The following is an 18,714-nucleotide window of genomic DNA, read 5'->3' on the forward strand; positions in this document are numbered from 1 at the left end:
TGCACGTCATGGCCAACCAGATACAGTGATCTCCGACAATGGCCCTCAATTTGCAAGCCTACAATTCAGAAAATTTGCTACTGAATGGGAGTTTGAGCATGTTACCTCCTCACCCCGTCATCCACAGGCTAATGGCAAAGCAGAATCAGCTGTAAAGATTGTTAAAAATTTATGCAAGAAAGCACAAAGTGATGGTAAAGACCCATGGAAAGCCATTTTACATTGGAGAAACACTCCAACTGAAGGCATGGATAGTAGTCCGGCACAAAGACTTATGTCAAGGAGATTGAAGACCTCCTTACCAGTAGCAAATAGGCTGCTTGAACCCGCTGTCATACAAGGTGTCCCAGAAAAATTAAGGATTAAGAGACAAGTGTCTAAGGCACGATATGACACGTCGGCCAGAGATTTGCCAGAATTGAATCTGGGGGAACGAATCCGTATGAAGCCATTGCCTGGCGATCGTACAGGCCGTTGGAGAATAGGTACTTGTCTGCAAAAGGTGGCACCACGCTCCTATCTTGTGGACGTTGACGGTACTCGTTATCGCCGCAATCGAGTGGATTTGAGAGTGGCAGAGCAGCCTGAATCTCAGTATCCCGTTGGTAGTTCAGACTCACCCATTGACAGTGAGGAGTGTACAGAGGCACAGCCTCATACCAGCGGCAATGACAGTTCTGGGCAAGCAAGTATGCCTGACGACCGTCAAGCGCAGAGCATACCAGTACCTGATGAGAGAAGCCCAGTAAATTCAGAGAGGGCTAAAGGAATCCTTGCACAAGGGCCAGTCTTCACCCGTAGTGGTAGATGTTCAAAACCACCTATGAGACTTAACCTATAGAATGTGTTATTACTGTGTCTCTATCGAATTTCACATGTTCATTTATTAATACTAAAAGGGGGAGATGTTATGGATGATATGTTTCTTTAAATGCAACTCTATGGTGCATCTCTGTTGTACTACTTCCTGTGTTGTGTTTCCTTTTCCTGTTGGTTTACTTCAGTAAAGCATGGCTTCTGTACAGTAATGGCTTGTGCTGTCTCCTTCCATATATCACATCAAACATCCTCGATCCTCGATCCTCAGCACAACTGTCTCCCATAGGAAAGTGAAACCAGTGTGTGCTGTGCTCTCTGCCTCCCCCTAGAGTGCAATACCCGGCAGGAAGGAAGGAAGCAAAAGGTACAGCACTGACGTTTTTTTTTTTTTTTTAAAGGCTTTCTCTATGTATTTGCATTTATCCCTGTGTTATTGTGTAGATGGGGGTGGAGGATGTGCCCTCCTCTCTTTTTGTTGTCACAGGCTCGATGGCTCCCCTGCACTGGAAGAAGCTGTCAGCCCGACTCCTTCATTACAATGCCAGCCTCATCCTGCAAACTCCAGCCAGGGGCCTCTCCTAGGGCCACGATCCAGCCCACCCCCAGCACAGACCATAGACAGAGAGGAGAGACATGGGATGCCAGTCTGTGCCTGGAGCCACACACAGCCAAAGCCCAGCAACCCACCATCATCCTTCCATCTATATACTGCCTGCCTTTGTACACATCTACAGCCCTTGCAGGAGCCATACACAGCCAGAGAGCTAAGTATGGCTCCTGAAAGGGCTGTAGCAGTGTACATCATCAAATTACTTCTATTATACCCGACAATACATCCAAGTCTATGGAGAGCTGCCTGTGTACTCCGCTACAGCCCTGGCAGGCGCCATACACAGCCAGAGCCCAGCAGCCCATCACCCTTCTAGATCACATCTACTGTACCCAACATAAAATCCATGTCTATGGATATCACATCTATTACACTCCTGCCTGTATACCCCGCTACAGCCCAGGCAGGTGCCATATACTTGCAAGGGCTCGTGGCAGATGTATTGGCAACTTTGGTTCCAAGTGAACATACACCAAGATATTACTAATAATCAATGCACATTAAAGGTGGCCATACACGCTACAATCCCATTGCCCAATCTTCTTTAGATCGACTAGCAACCATGTAGCTCAATGCTATGTATGTGTGTGTTTATATATGTGTATGTATTATGTGTCTGTGCTTATATATGTGTGTGTATGTGTGAATGTATATGTGCTTATATATGAGTGTGAATATGTGTGTATGCTTATATAGATGTGTGTGTATATGTGCTTATATATGACTATGAATATGTGTGTGTGTGTATGTGCATACATGTGTGTTTACATGCGTGTATGTATGCACATTCATTTTAATCCTGACCCCCTATATTTGTACAATCAAAAGTGTTTTTTTTTCCAGCTTGTTCATAGTACTAGCAAGAAAATGCCATTCCTCTGAAAAGCGATCCATGCTCATATCGCTTTTCAGAGGCATTTGGCAGGCGGTAAAAAGGCATTATGTTGCCTCCTCACCGCCTATTTTAACCCCCTAAATGCATCATCACTATGTTGCAACTGCGTGCAATGCACACAGTTGCGGGGTGGTTGTAGTGCAGCCCCATTTACCTGGGGGTACACTTCCAGCCACAGCATGTGCACCCCCAGCTGCTGCCTCTGCAGCCACAGGGTGAACAGTTAGGGGGTGGTAAAAATACAGTTTGTGTGCTTTTTACCACCCCTCAACCTCACATGTGAACAAGCCCTTTTTTCATATCTGCACAGCTGCGTGCTGCGTTTAGGCAGCAAAAAATAATTTCAGTGGGCTGCCCCACAGAAACACCGGGAAAAAAACTCCCTGTCTATTTTTTTCTTTCCTAATGGTTGCTGCGGGGGATCTGTCAGGATGAAGCCTTTACTGAATGGAGAGTCAGTGATCCATACTGATCACTGACTGTCTATTCATAACTGAAACATAGTAAACTGTGTTACAATGCTTCAGTATGTGAATGAATGGGGAGCTCTGTACAGAGCTATCCCTATCCATTTATTCTGTGCAGCTGAGGCTTCAGAGAAGGAGATGGAAAGCTGTGTCTCAAAGGTGGAACATCAGAGGTCTGTTTAGACTCCTGATATTTCACCAAAGCCCTCCAACGGGGCTCCTAAAAAAATGTAAAAAAAAAAAATATTTAAAAAATATTATATTGTAAAAAAAATTTAATAAAATAATAAAACTACTGACACCTGTGGCAGAACTACCACACAAACATTGCACTTGCGACTGGCCCTGACATTCCGCCACTGGGCTGGGAGGGAAGGGCCCCATCCAGGGGTCAGGGGGGCCCTTCATGGTTTTTTGCATCGGGGCCCTGAAGGTTCTAGTTATGCCACTGAGCTGAGGGAAGGAGCGACAGTGGGGGAGGAAGACAGGACAGAGGGAGATGCCGGTTTCCAGTTCCAGCTTTAAAAAGGCGAGCACAGGACAATGACAGATCATCAGGTGAGGTGTAAACATTGATGGGATGGATCGCTGAGTGTAGTATAGCAGCTGCCTCTCCTTACAATCTTCCTCTGTCTGTTACTGCAAGCAGGCTGGGGGCTGCTCAGAGAGTTCCAGTCCAGCCCCTTTTTCCCATGCGGAGCTGTGGAGGAAGAAGTCTCATGGCATGTGTGTGAGTGTGACCAGCCATGCGATCCCACAGAGCCCAGCATACCACAGAGCCCAGCATACCACAGAGCCCAGCATACCACAGAGCCCAGCATACCACAGAGCCCAGGATACCACAGAGACCGCACCACAGAGCCCGGCCCCACAGAGCCCAGCATACCACAGAGCACGGCCCCACAGAGCCCAACTTACCACAGAGCCCAGCATACCACAGAGCCCAGCATACCACAGAGCCCAGGATACCACAGAGCCCAGGATACCACAGAGCCCAGCATACCACAGAGCCCAGCATACCACAGAGCCCAGCATACCACAGAGCCCAGCATACCACAGAGCCCAGGATACCACAGAGCCCAGCATACCACAGAGACCGCACCACAGAGCCCAGCACACCACAGAGCCAGGAATCAGGACAGGCAGCCAAGAATCAGGACCAGCAGCCAGACCCCAGGACCAGCAGCCAGACCCCAGGACCAGCAGCCAAGAATCAGGACCAGAAGCCAGCCCCAAGGCCCCAGCAGCCAGACCCCAGGACCAGCAGCCAGCCCCCAGGACCAGCAGCCAGCCCCCAGGACCAGCAGCCGGACCCCAGGACCAGCAGCCGGAATACAGGACCAGCAGCCTAGCCCCAAAACCAGGACCAGCAGCCAGAAATCAGGAGGACCAGCAGGCCAGCCCCAGCAGCCAGACCTTAGGACCAGCAGCAAAGCCCCAGAAGCCAGGCCCCAGGGCCAGCAGCCAGCCCCAGTACCCATTATTTAAGATAAGTGAAGTCTTCTAGTCTTGGGCCTGGGCATCAAAGTGCTATTAATTAATATAATATGGTTTATTTTTCTATTGTTCAGTGACACTCTAATGTAGTCTCTCATGGGGGCTGGCGGGGACTCTTTCTATCAGAGACTCTCCAATAGGCACAGAGAGGGCCTCTGTAAGATAAACCCCCCTCCAGGTCCCATTAGACTCTGTTGTAGTCTCTAATGGGGCCTGGTGGGGTTTTTTTCTAACATAGACTTTAAAATGCACACAGAGATGACCTCTGTTCGAGAGACCCCCCTCCAGGTCCCATGATACAACCCCATTGTAGTCTCTAATGGGGCCTGGTGGGGGCTCTAACAGACTCTCTAGCAGAGGCCCTCTCTGTGTTCCTTGGAGAGACCCCCTCCAGGTCCCATTAGGAAAGGGGAGGAGTTAGTAAGATGACCACGCCCACACGGGGGCGCCATAAATATTTCTGCACCCAGGCGTCTGTTACCCTAGGATCGGCCCTGCAGAATACCTTTATGGTTTATTACCTCTCTGGTTGGTAGGAGACAATTTCATGCGTGGACTATAACCAGAGTAACCATTTAAGATATTTAAAATCCATATACAGTGCCTTGTAAAAGTATTCGGCCCCCTTAAACTTTGCGACCTTTTGCCACATTTCAGGCTTCAAACATAAAGATATACTGTAATTTTTGTGAAGAATCAACAACAAGTGGGACACAATCACACAATCATGAAGTGGAACGAAATTTATTGGATATTTCAAACTTTGTTAACAAATAAAAAACTGAAAAATTGGGCGTGCAAAATTATTCAGCCCCCTTAAGTTAATACTTTGTAGCGCCACGTTTTGCTGCGATTACAGCTGTAAGTCGCCTGGGGTATGTCTCTATCAGTTTTGCACATCGAGAGACTGAAATTTTTGCCCATTCCTCCTTGAAAAACAGCTCGAGCTCAGTGAGGTTGGATGGATGGAGAGCGTTTGTGAACAGCAGTTTTCAGTTCTTTCCAGATTCTCGATTGGATTCAGGTCTGGACTTTGACTTGGCCATTCTAACACCTGGATATGTTTATTTGTGAACCATTCCATTGTAGATTTTTCTTTATGTTTTGGATCATTGTCTTGTTGGAAGACAAATCTCCGTCCCAGTTTCAGGTCTTTTGCAGACTCCATCAGGTTTTCTTCCAGAATGGTCCTGTATTTGGCTCCATCCATCTTCCCATCAATTTTAACCATCTTCCCTGTCCCTGCTGAAGAAAAGCAGGCCCAAACCATGATGCTGCCACCACCATGTTTGACAGTGGGGATGGTGTGTTCAGGGTGATGAGCTGTGTTGTTTTTACGCCAAACATAACGTTTTGCACTGTTGCCAAAAAGTTTGATTTTGGTTTCATCTGACCAGAGCACCTTCTTCCACATGTTTGGTGTCTCCCAGGTGGCTTGTGGCAAACTTTAAACGACACTTTTTATGGATATCTTTAAGAAATGGCTTTCTTCTTGCCACTCTTCCATAAAGGCCAGATTTGTGCAGTATACGACTGATTGTTGTCCTATGGACAGAGTCTCCCACCTCAGCTGTAGATCTCTGCAGTTCATCCAGAGTGATCATGGGCCTCTTGGCTGCATCTCTGATCAGTCTTCTCCTTGTATGAGCTGAAAGTTTAGAGGGACGGCCAGGTCTTCGTAGATTTGCAGTGGTCCGATACTCCTTCCATTTCAATAGTATCGCTTGCACAGTGCTCCTTGGGATGTTTAAAGCTTGGGAAATCTTTTTGTATCCAAATCCGGCTTTAAACTTCTCCAAAACAGTATCTCGGACCTGCCTGGTGTGTTCCTTGTTCTTCATGATGCTCTCTGCGCTTTAAACAGACCTCTGAGACTATCACAGTGCAGGTGCATTTATACAGAGACTTGATTACACACAGGTGGATTCTATTTATCATCATTAGTCATTTAGGTCAACATTGGATCATTCAGAGATCCTCACTGAACTTCTGGAGAGAGTTTGCTGCACTGAAAGTAAAGGGGCTGAATAATTTTGCACGCCCAATTTTTCAGTTTTTTTATTTGTTAAAAAAGTTTGAAATATCCAAATAAATTTTGTCCCACTTCATGATTGTGTCCCACTTGTTGTTGATTCTTCGCAAAAAATTACAGTTTTATATCTTTATGTTTGAAGCCTGAAATGTGGCAAAAGGTCGCAAAGTTCAAGGGGGCCGCAAGGCCCTGTATCTTTTGTGCTGAAGCCTTCTCCGTCAAACTTCCGGCTGATACTACCCACCTTTATGGTAATTGTGGGGCACTCTGATCTCCTCTTCAATCTATGCTCCTCAGTCCCGAAGAAGCGGTGGTTGGACCGCAAAACATGTTGGGCAAGGCTTCTGTACATGATTAAAATCCCTTTAGCCCCCCCCCCCCTTTCCCCTCCTCTCCTTCCCCCCTATTTTTCCGTTTTCCCCATTGCTTTTCCCATTCCCCTTCCTTGTTCCCCAGCTGGTTTTGGGCCTTTTAGTCCAAATACTTTTGTCAATAATTGCGGGATGTAGGTACCAGTTTACACTTTTTTCTATATCATAACACAATCAAATTCCCTTTCATGTATGTAAAGAAGCTACTAGACAATTTCTGGATGAGCGATATGAATGTATAGGAGGGCCCTTTAGGAAGCGCCTTCTCAACCTTTCCCCCATTCCCCCCAATTTTAGGGGAGGCACACAGAAACTTTCCACATGGACTTACAAGATACGGGGCACCTGGATCATCCATCGCATGTTGGGTGAGTACACTTTGTGCTTGATGAACCAGCGGGCCATGATGTCCCATTCATCCGGGGAGCGGCCGTAGATGGATAACCGCGGTTCTGTATACTGGTACTTGCTTTCCTCCAACTCCTGGCCCACTTCCTGCAGGCAAAAAATAAATAAAAAATGGATCATTAAACCCACTCATGTTTTTTTCGCATTACTTTTCCTTCATACTTGTGTTTCAAAACAACACATGCAATCATTAGGAGGCTGGATGAACATTTGAAGATCTATATGTCCAGTAAAACTGCAGGTTCTGCAGGTTCACTGCTATTTTCTCCCCAGGTCAAATGTTTTTCATTCATACAGAACAAAGTAAAATCAGAAAAACACCGCATTGCGGCCATTAGATGGAACTCATAATTCCTCAGCTTCATCTAGTGGCCATAATGCACTATTTTCCCGATTTACTCTATTTGGGATAAATGAAAAACATGCAACCCGGAGGCTGCATTCACACCTGAGTGTGGGGTTTTTGTTTTTGTTATTTTTTTTTTGTCATTTTGAATGCACGTTTAGTATTTTTGTGCTTTAGCTTTTTCTTTCATTAGCCAGTAGAGAAAATATCATCTGTTTCATCAATTGTTGCTATTTTTTTTTTCAGCTTTTTCATTTGCTTTCTTGTCTCCTTCCTGGCGTTCTTCTTCACTGTGTTGTGTGGTGCTTCGTGCTCTGCAAATATGAGTGGTGAGGAGATGGCGTGTTTTGTGGCAGCAGCCACTGTTACGTTATATATCCTTTGAGTAAAAGAGAGGAAGAGTGTAGGCCGATTAATGTAGGATATTCTTATGTATATAAATTTATATATATATATATATACCGTATATACTCGAGTATAAGCCGACCCGAGTATAAGCCGAGGCCCCCTACTTTTACCACAAAAAGATGGGAAAAATCATTGACTCGAGTATAAGCCTAGGGTGAGAATGCAGGGCGGCGGGCATGGTGCAGGAGAATGCAGGGTGACTGGCATGGTGCAGGAGAATGCAGGATACTGGCATGGTGCAGGAGAATGCAGGGTGACTGGCATGGTGCAGGAGAATGCAGGGTGACTGGCATGGTGCAGGAGAATGCAGGATACTGGCATGGTGCAGGAGAATGCAGGGTACTGGCATGGTGCAGGAGAATGCAGGGTACTGGCATGGTGCAGGAGAATGCAGGGTACTGGCATGGTACAAGAGGATCCGGGGTTGTGGGCATACTACAGGAGATGCAGTGCTGTGGGCATGGTACAGGTGGACCATGCCCGCAGCACTGCATCCCTTGTAGTGTGCCCGCAGCCCTGCATAATGGCAGGTAGTTAAGCTGTTTCACTTACCTGTTCCAGAGGCGCCTTAATTTTAAAAATGGCGCCTCCCGGCGCCGACACGTCATTGCGCACGTGCCGCCGCCGCTCGTATAATTTCGGCTATTCCCGGCCTCTCTCGAGCGGCGGCGGCGCGTGCGCGGTGACATGTATGCGACGGGCGGCGCCATTTTTAAAGCTTAAAGCCGTCGGAGCGGCCAGGGACTTTTTTTTTTTTTCCTTGACTCGAGTATATGCCGAGGGGGACGTTTTCAGCACAAAAAAATGTGCTGAAAAACTCGGCTTATACTCGAGTATATATACGGTATATACATAAAACGGCCAAAGAGTAGGGCACAGAGATAAAAAGAAAAGAGAGGCCAATTCTGGGTCTTGTACAGTGACCTATGTGCTCAAGAAAAAAATTTGGAATACACAAGGTTGTCCGTAAAAAGGTTAGTCCGACTTTTCTAGTCATTTTTTTTTTATTACAATTTTTATTTTGTTTTAATTGTTGTTGTTGTTTTCCTATCATTTTCACTAACCCCCCCCCCCCTTTTTTTTTAGATTAGGTTTATTTATCGATTATTATCCTGTAATTATGTATTTGTTATATTTATATATATATATATATATATATATATATATATATATATATATATATATATATATATACTGTTTATACATAAAACGGCCAAAGAGTAGGGCACAGAGATACTAGATCCATCTGGTTTTCTCTTATTAAGAAAAGAGAGGCCAATTCTGGGTCTTGTACAGTGATCTACGTGCTCAAGAGAAAAAATTTGGAGTACACAAGTTTGTCCGTAAAAAGGTTAAGTCCGACTTCTAATCATTTGTTTCATTTGCATCATCACTTAAGCCCCGGAGGATTTGGCTGCTAAACGACCAGGGGCTATTTTGCGATTCGGCACTGCGTGACTTTAACGGACAATTGCGCGGTCGTGCAACGCTGTACCTAAACTAATTTGGCGTCCTTTTTTTCCCACAAACAGAGCTTTCTTTTGGCGGTATTTGATCACCTGTGCGATTTTTTGATCACGCGCTATAAACAAAAAAAGAGCGTCAATTTTGCAAAAATAACAATATTTTTCCCTTTTTTTTTATATGAAATTCCCCCCAAAAAAAATGTAAAAATCTAAATTTTTTAACATTTTCGGCCAATTTGTTTTATGCTACCTATGTTTGGTAAAAAAAATCGCAAAAAGCGTATTTTGATTGGTTTGCGCAAAAGTTATTGCGTTTACTGACTAAGGGAAAGATTTTTGTCATTTTTGTTGTTTTTTTTTTAACGCGTAATGGCGGCGATCTGCGATTTTTTTGCGGTACTGCGACATTGGGGCGGACAGATCGGACCCTTGACTGCCATTTTTGACACTTTTGGGGTTACCAGTGACATTTCTACAGTAATCAGTGCTATATATATGCACTGTTACTGTAAAAATACACTGGTAGTGAAGGGGTTAACTTTATTTGAGAGGGAGGGGCTGTGTGTGTCCCTAGGGGCGTGATTCTAACTGTGATTGGCTGTGGCTTCAGCTGTATGCAGAGTGATCAACGGATCTACATAGTAGATCCATATGATCAGCTCTCATACACAGGGGAGAATGACAGGCAGCTTGTTTACACAAGCTGCCTGACTTTCTCCCTCTCCCCCGCCGATCGCAGAGTGGCCGGCGGACATGGGGTCCGCCGGTCACACGCGCGGGGGGGTCCGTGACCACGCGGGAGCGGGAGCGCGCCTCCGGCGGCGCGCGTTCGCTCCCTAGACCCTCACAAGCTAGTGACGTAGCCCTACGTCACTTTGCCTGTGAGGGGCTGACCGCCGACGTAGATCGGCGTGCGGCGGTCGGCAAGTGGTTAACTACAATTTTTATTTTGTTTTAACTGTTGTTGTTGTTTTCTTATCATGTTCCATGTTCACTTATCCCCCCCCCCCCTTTAAAAAGGGGGGGTTATTTATTTAATATTATTCTGTATTTATGTATTTGTTTTATATATATATATATACTGTAAATATATACTGTAAATTAATATTATATACTGTATATATATATATATATATATATATATATATATATACATATATATATAATTATTATTGCTATTTATTTATTATTAATATTTATTGATTTGCCTCTAAACAAAATATTCATAGATTATTTATTGATGGAGTTAGGGAGCGAAGGCTCATTGATGGAGGTGGTGATGAAAGGCTCATTGATGGAGGTGGAGGTGAGGGAGGGAAGGCTCATTGATGGAGGTGGGGATGGAAGGCTCACTGATGGAGGTGGGGAAGGAAGGCTCATTGATAGAGGTGGGGGGGAAGGAAGGTTTATTTATGGAGGTGGAGATGGTAGTCTCATTGATGGAGGTAGGAAGGGAAGGTTTATTGATGGAGGTGGGGAGGGAAGGCTCATTGCTGGAGGTGAGAGAGGGAAGGCTCATTGATGGAGGTGAGAGAGGGAAGGCTCATTGATGGAGGTGAGGGAGGGAAGGGTCATTGTTGGAGGTGAGGGAGGGAAGGGTCATTGATGGAGGTGAGGAGGGAAGGCTCATTGATGGAGATGAGGGAGGGAAGGGTCATTGATGGAGGTAAGAGAGGGAAGGCTCATTGATGGAGGTGAGGAGGGAAGGCTCATTGATGGAGATGAGGGAAGGAAGACTTATTGATGGAGGTGGGGAGGGAAGGCCCATTGCTGGAGGTGAGAGAGGGAAGGCTCATTGATGGAGGTGGGGAGGGAAGGCTCATTGCTGTAGGTGAGGGAGGGAAGGGTCATTGATGGAGGTGAGGAGGGAAGGCTCGTTGACGGAGGTGGAGAGCGAAGGTTTATAATGGAGGTGGGGAGAAAAGCTCATTGATGGAGGTGGAGAGCGAAGGTTTATTAATGGAGGTGGAGAGGGAAAGTTTATTAATGGAAGTGGGGAGGGAAGGCTCATTGATGGAGATGAGGGAAGGAAGCCTTATTGATGGAGGTTGGGGAGGGAAAGCTCATTGATAGAGGTGGGGGGGGGGGAAGGAAGGTTTATTTATGGAGGTGGAGATGGTAGTCTCATTGATGGAGGTAGGAAGGGAAGGTTTATTGATGGAGGTGGGGAGGGAAGGATCATTGATGGAGATGAGGGAGGGAAGGGTCATTGATGGAGATGAGGGAGGGAAGGCTCATTGATGGAGATGAGGGAAGGAAGGCTTATTGATGGAGGTTGGGGAGGGAAAGCTCATTGATGGAGGTGGGGAGGGAAGGCTCATTGATGGAGGTGGGGAGGGAAGGCTCATTGATGGAGGTGGGGAGGGAAGGCTCATTGATGGAGGTGAGGAGGGAAGGCTCATTGATCGAGGTGGAGAGCGAAGGCTAGCCCGTGTTGTCTGACCCAATAGAATAGTTACTAGAGCTCAAATTTCTGAAAAAGTGAATGCTTGTTCTGATAGAAAGGTGTCAGAACACCCAGAGCATCTCAGTTTGTTGTGTATGGGGCTGCGTAGCTGCAGACTGGTCAGGATGTCAACCGCTAAAAGCATCTACAATGGGAAAGTGAGCAACAGAACTGGAGCACGGAGCAATAGAGGAAGGTGACTTGGTCTGATGAGTTTAAGAATGGTTTGAGGAACACAACAATGAGTTCAAGGTGTTGACTTGGCCTCCAGATCTCAATCCAATTGAGCATCTGTGGGATGTAGTGGAAAAACAAGTCCAATCTATGGCGGCCCCACCTCGCAACTTACAGGACTTAAAGGATTTTCTACTGATGGCTTGGCGCCAGATACCGCAGCATACCTTCAGAGGTCCGGTGGAGTTCAAAGCTCTGACGGATTATAGTGAGGGGGGGGGGGGGGGTCATAATGTTATCGCTGATCACTTCTTTATATTCAAAATGTCTTGCCTGAAAATGTGTATTTTTCTTTAACCTAAATCTAAAATAAAAGATGGGTATAATGTGTTGGTATATGATTTTTGAAAGATGTATGACCTTAAAATTGTATATAATGTATTACAAACTTACAAGACCTCATTGTTTTTGGACACAAGCTCCCTCTCGTATTCTTACCTTAATAATACGTGCAAAATATTCCCCTTCAATGTAGTTCTCTGTCTTCAGATACAAATCACGCAGCTCGCTGGCCCCCACAGGGTTGTATTTGGCGTTGAACTTGTCAAAACGATGAAATGTCTGACGTCCCTGCAGTGAAAAAAACACAAATTTGTACGTCCTAAAAAGGGCAAGATGCTTGGAATCATACCCTCATAATATATCCACACACTGCACTGATGATGCCCAAAAGTCTGAAACAGCTGTATGCAGTTTGGAATAAATGGCTCTATAAATAACATTGGGCTATTTTAGCGCTATACACCAGCAGATCTGGATACGCATTTGCCTGATGGGGTATATTATTATTATTATTATTACTCAGGATTTATATTATACCAACCGTGTACACAGCACTTTACAAATAAAGGAATGGTTTGCATGGCAGCGCTCACTGTCCTGGAATGGGGAATTATTATTTTCTTTTTGGGATATGTGATGGAATGAGACAAGTGAATACAGGAAACCATTCTGTGCTATGCGCTAATTCAGTTGTAGGGCTTTTTGATTCCTTTAGTTCCTTTTCAGCATAACCTGTATTATTCTTTGATTGGAGCCCAAGCCCTACTCCATAGGAGCCATGGTTTCCATACACTGCACTGATGATGGCCAAAAAGCCTGATACAGCTGTATGAAGTTTGGAATACATGGCTCTTTGGACTCATGCACATGGCTGTATTTGGTCATATATACATACATTTCAGTGAATTTCCCCATCAGGTAGTCTGCAGGTGCTGCGTACAGCCATCTATAGAAAATAATGGCTGTACGTATCTCAGGACAGGGTCTGAATCTGCGACCTCTGCTGTATCTGGCAGTGTCTCTTCTTGCTGAGCCACCTGGGATTCTGGGCAGCTTCCTGGACAATTCCTTGAACAATCTTGCCTTGAACATTCTTTTTTCTTGAACCGTGAACTCTTTGCTCCTCCCATAAATGTCCTATTTCAGCCATGCCTTTGCACTTCCTGTTTGCCAGATTATTGTGCTCAAGCCAATATCTCACTGCTGCCGTCTGTATCTTCACTACCCCTTATTTCTGACCTTTGGATTGTTCCTCAACTACGCTTCTGCAACCACTCGTTACCAATTTATTTTATTTTATTTATTTATTTATTTCAGGTACTTATATAGCGCTGTCAATTTTACGCAGCGCTTTACATATACATTGTACATTCACATCAGTCCCTGCCCTCAAGGAGCTTACAATCTAAGGTCCCTAACTCACATACATACACAGTAGGGACAATTTTTTTTTATACAGGATCCAATTAACCTACCAGCATGTCTTTGGAATCTTTGGCTTGTTTACTGTCTACACTTTTGCATAATCCCTACCTGCTATATCTGCTACTGGACCCCTGGTGGGGCAATCCTGAGGACCGCTACCTTGTACTAACATGCAGCAAAACCCATCTCCACCCTCAGAAGCTCTGGTGAACACTGGTTGGTGCCTAGACTAGGGTGCACCTCATGTGAGCCCATGTCATCATCCAGGGTGACTTGCTTGCTTACCTATCCAGCTGGTCGGTGGGAGCCTCTCTACTGCTATAGCTACTGGTCTCTGAGCCTGACTCCTGACTGTGACAAGATAGCTATATGCAAGTATTTGCTTAAGCATATGCATGCATACTTTCCTATTTCTGCATCCTTAGTTATATGCCTGTACACATGTATTCTTACACAAGTACTTGTGTACACATACATATGGCCATGTACATTCACTGACTTCTAGAGGTGCCTGTACGCAACACCTTTGGGCTCCCTGGCGGGGACATAGTCATACAGTTAGTCTGTTTGAAAAAAAAGACACAAATCCATCTACAGTAGTTCAACTAATAGAAAAAAACACACACGCAAAACCTCATACCTTATACCCACCGTTGATCCAGAGGAAGGCAAAAAAAAAAAAAAAAACAATATAAAAATATAGCATGATCCAATTTGCTCCAGTGGGGGGAAAAATTCCTTCCCGATTCCCCTGGAGGCAATCATATATTCCCTGGATCAACTACCCCTGGTGCTAATACCTATAACCTGAAGTATCCAGTTAGATATTGTGCTTTTAGTAAAGAATCTACTGAGCTGGCCAGAACCAGTTATTGAGGAAGTCTGTTCCACATTTTCACAGCTTTAAAGCGGAGTTCCACCCTAAAATGATACTTACCTCCATCTTCTCGCTCCAGGTCACCTGAAAAACAAATGAATAATCGCAATTTTTATTTTTTTTTACTTACCTTGTTTAGAAGAAAATTTACTTCCTCTTCCTCCCCTCGGCGGCCACGGCGATTCGTCACTTCCTGGCTTTGCAATGATTCCTGGGAGCTGAACGTCATCGCTCCCAGGAATCAATACGCCTGCACCGGCCCCGACGTCAGTTCCGGTGCAGGCGCCGTCATACCTTGCTCAACAGCTTCTGGGCATGCCCAGAAGCTGTACAGGGATGACGCTGAGGCACCGGAAGTGACGGCGGGGCCGGTGCAGTGCATCGTGGGACCGAAGAAGACGGAAGAGGACACAGAAGAGGATCGCACTGGCTTCAAGCTGCCCACACCTGAGATGGCAGCGCTGGACAATACATTTTCAAGGTAAGTATTTCTTCTAAAAGGTAAGTGCAACCCGGGACAGATCAGAGGCTATCCATTGTGGAATGCACTAGCCCTGACTGTCCCGGGGGTATTTTTATTAAAAAATAAATTTCCCAGGGTGGAACTCCGCTTTAACTGTGAAGAAGCCTTTCCATATCTGGAGGTTAAATCTCTTTTCCCTCTTTCACTGGCGCTCTACCAAAACTCCGAGAGTGGGGAATAGACAGAACCGAAGAGATTGAGAAACTGATTGCGATCTCTTGAGACTGATTGTGAGCTGCTGGACTCACTTTAAAATGACCCCTGCATTTTGAGACCTATGCCCCTAGGTGTACAGCAATGTTACGGACCCAGGCTATGCTATATGGTTCTTTATCACCTGTGTTACAGGGTGTCATCTCCTTTGCCCTTAAATCACACTGGGTTTTATCAGTTACCCTCTTGGGGGGGGGGGGGGGTTAAATGAGTCCCCTTTCCCTACCCTGACCCCTGTGCACTTTCCATCCACAACCTCCTCTCTCATCCTCTTCTCCAGCTCTCCTTACCCCTCTCTCCTTGCTACAGCTTTGTCTTTCCTTTTCTTCTCTCCTTTTGGTATTCAACCCTGCTAAGGACACTAAACTGTTACAATAGCCCGTGCCCCACCTTTGACATAGTTGCCAACATTTGAAAATAATTTCCAGGGACACTTTGAAGCATAGCTATCAATTACTTACCACACCCACTTCCATGAAGCTCCGCCTACTTATCAGATTATTGGGTCTGCTCCATATAGAATATAGAGAGAATTACAGGAAATTAAAAAGGAAATTTCAAATTTAAGGCCACAGTAGCAGAGTTGGAATAGTTCTCCCATTCAGCTGCACTGCTTCTGCGTAACATTTATGGGCAGCCGGATTTACGGTCGCTTTCAGGGACAATATAAATTACCCGGGACAGGCTCCTTTTTGCCGGGACTGTCCCTGGAAAAAAGTATGATTTGAGCGTTCCTGACAGGATATATCTACTCTTTTAGTATGATTGGTCATTGTGATGCATAAACATAGGCTCCCCAATGTCGCTTTGCAGGCCATTTCCTCCTTGGAACAGGAAGGGGTCATCCCCAAACTGTCCCCACAAAGTTGGGAGCAAAAAATTATCCAAAATGCCTTGGTATGTGAACGCCCTACGAGTTCCTTCACTGGAACTAAGGGGCCAAGCCCAACCCCTGAAAAGCCCAAACCATAATCCCCCCTCCACCAAATGATTTGGACCAGTGCACAAAGCAAGCTCCATAAAGACATGGATGAGCAAGTTTGGGGTGGAGGCAGGGCCGGTGCTTCCACTAGGCAAACTAGGCAGCCGCCTAGGGCACATTGCCACCTAGGGGCGCAGCCATGAGTCTGCACTCTCTCCTCGTGAGCTGAGGGGAGGGGCGGCCGTGGAGGAGGAAGAAGGGGCAGTGGAAGATGCCAGGTGTCTTGGGCAGTGCGGAACTACCAGGCCTTGGCTTTCCACCACTGTTAGGGGGCCCAAAGAGGCAGGAAGTGAGTCCACCAGCGTGCTGCCTGAATGATGATCCTCTTCGGCTGGAGCTGAGCGGCCTTAACCCCGGGCAGGAAGTGACTCTCTGCACTGAGCTGATGGGCAGCAGCCGTTTATTTCCCTGGGTCGGTATTAAGCAGGGAGCTGAGGAGAGCTGAACCTGAGCCAGAGCTCGGCACTGGAGGGCGGAACCTTTACTGGAGCGGAAGCAACGAGGCACCGGAAGGGTCTGAGGAGGTTGGCGATGAAATAAGTGTGGAGCTCTCTGACTGCTGCTTTTCCCTCCACCAGGAGCCAGTTGGAACTGTGGTGAGCACTGTGGTCCAGGAGAGGAGTTTCCTGGGAGAAGGAATCAGCAGGATCACGGTAAAGGAGGGCAGAGAGCGGGCCACTCTCTTCATACCGCCCAGTGAGTGTGCCCAGAACAGGGGATCAGGGTCCCTGGGTGTTACATGGAGCATCCCTGGTATGAAAGGGAATCGGGGTCATCAGGTGTGCCATGGGGAATTGGAGTCACCAGGTTGTTTCATGCAGGATAGGGGTCACCGGGTGTAACAGGGGTTCGGGGGTCACCAGGTGAGCCATGAGGAATTGGGGTCCCTGGGTGTGCCATGGGGGAATGGGGTCCCCAGATGTGACACATAGAAACATTAGGGTCCCCAGGTGTGACATGGAGGAACATCAGGGTCCCCAGGTGTGACATGGAGGAACATCAGGGTCTGACATAGAGGAACATTGGGGTCACTGGGTATGACAGCATGACATGGATGAACACGGGGTCCCTGGGTGTGACATGGAGGAACATTGGGGTCAGTGGATATGACAGCATGACATTGGGGTACCAGGGTGTGACATGGAAAAACATCAGGGTCCCTGGGTGTGACACGGAGGGACATCAGTATCCCCGGGTGTGACATGGAGAAATATGGGGGTCACTAGGTATGAGAGCATAACATGGAGGAAGCATCAGATCAGGGTCACTGGGTATGACACAGAGGAGTTTTTAACCATTTCCCTTTTTTCTTCTTTTTTTTGGGGGGGGGGGGGGCGCAAGTAGCTGGTTTTGCCTAGGGCGTAAAATAGTCTAGCACCGGCCCTGGGTGGAGGAACTTGTTAATTTTGAAGGAGTGGGATTAATCTTGGCTGGAGAAGTTAAGGCCCTGTGTAGAGCCTGGGCCTATTACCCAGTAGACTCCAGTGAGATACAGACTCAGCACTGTAGTTACCCTACAGTATGTACTTTATAGGCCAGGTCAGGCTCACTTTAAGCCAATCACATTAGCATATATATAGATCTAAAAAAAAAAGACTATGACAAAAATCATCCTCTATGTTTGGTTTACTGATCCTGTAAAAGACCAGGTTATGCTGTCAAATGCAGTTCTAGGGTTGGCAGGTTTAGCATTTAGCTTCATCTAAAGGTATCTATAGACCATAAATTGTGACCGTGTACAACTTCCAGACAACATAAGCTATAACACGAGAGCCGGAGCGGAACTTCAAACCGCCAATACACTGTTCACAGGAAACTGTCAGTAAGGAGAATGTTAACTTTAGAAGGAAAAGAAACAGACGCCTCTATAAATACAACTCCTAATTGGGACATGACTTTCCCATAATTCAGGACTAGACCACAAGAACTTTAGACTACATGCAGTTAGGGTCACATGACTTGCTCTTTTATGACTGTTGCCTTGCCTATAAGGGAGTAAAAAAAATATGTCTTACCGCATGCACATCCAGAGAGTCAACCGTGAGGTCATATGGGTCCATGTGAAGGCTTTCAAATAGCTCCTTTAGGGTCATCTTCTTCCCATCCTTTTCAGCCACTACACGCTCAGGTTCTGTGCGATATGTGTGTTTGATGAAGCGCAGGAGATGCTTCTGGTTCATACAGGCTGCAGCATGGATATGAGTGTCCACCTGTGTTAGACAAAACTAGGGGGTCATTGAAGGCGACTACATACCGTACATTGAAGAACATTGAAGGTGACTACATACCGTACATTGAAGAACATTGAAGGTGACTACATACCGTACATTGAAGAACATTGAAGGCGACTACTTACAGTCCATTGAAAACATTGAAGGTGGCTACTATAAATATATATATATATATATATATA

General features: G+C 46.0%; 1 protein-coding gene across 2 annotated transcripts in view; it reads right to left on the reverse strand.

Annotated features, from left to right (window-relative positions):
- The window catches only part of AMPD3 (adenosine monophosphate deaminase 3), a 124,060-nt gene that overhangs the window by 26,010 nt on the left and 79,336 nt on the right, over window positions 1–18,714 (reverse strand). For both annotated transcript variants that reach the window (XM_082270866.1, XM_082270865.1), the window contains 3 exons: window positions 18,317–18,511; window positions 12,438–12,569; window positions 7,023–7,186 (listed from right to left, as the gene is read on the reverse strand). In XM_082270866.1, coding sequence (XP_082126992.1) covers window positions 7,023–7,186; window positions 12,438–12,569; window positions 18,317–18,511 — 491 coding nt within the window. The remainder of the gene's footprint in view (window positions 1–7,022; window positions 7,187–12,437; window positions 12,570–18,316; window positions 18,512–18,714) is intronic.

The sequence above is a fragment of the Pelophylax lessonae genome (genome assembly GCF_965119305.1).
Source record: "Pelophylax lessonae genome assembly, chromosome: 10".
Taxonomy (NCBI): Eukaryota; Metazoa; Chordata; class Amphibia; order Anura; family Ranidae; genus Pelophylax; species Pelophylax lessonae.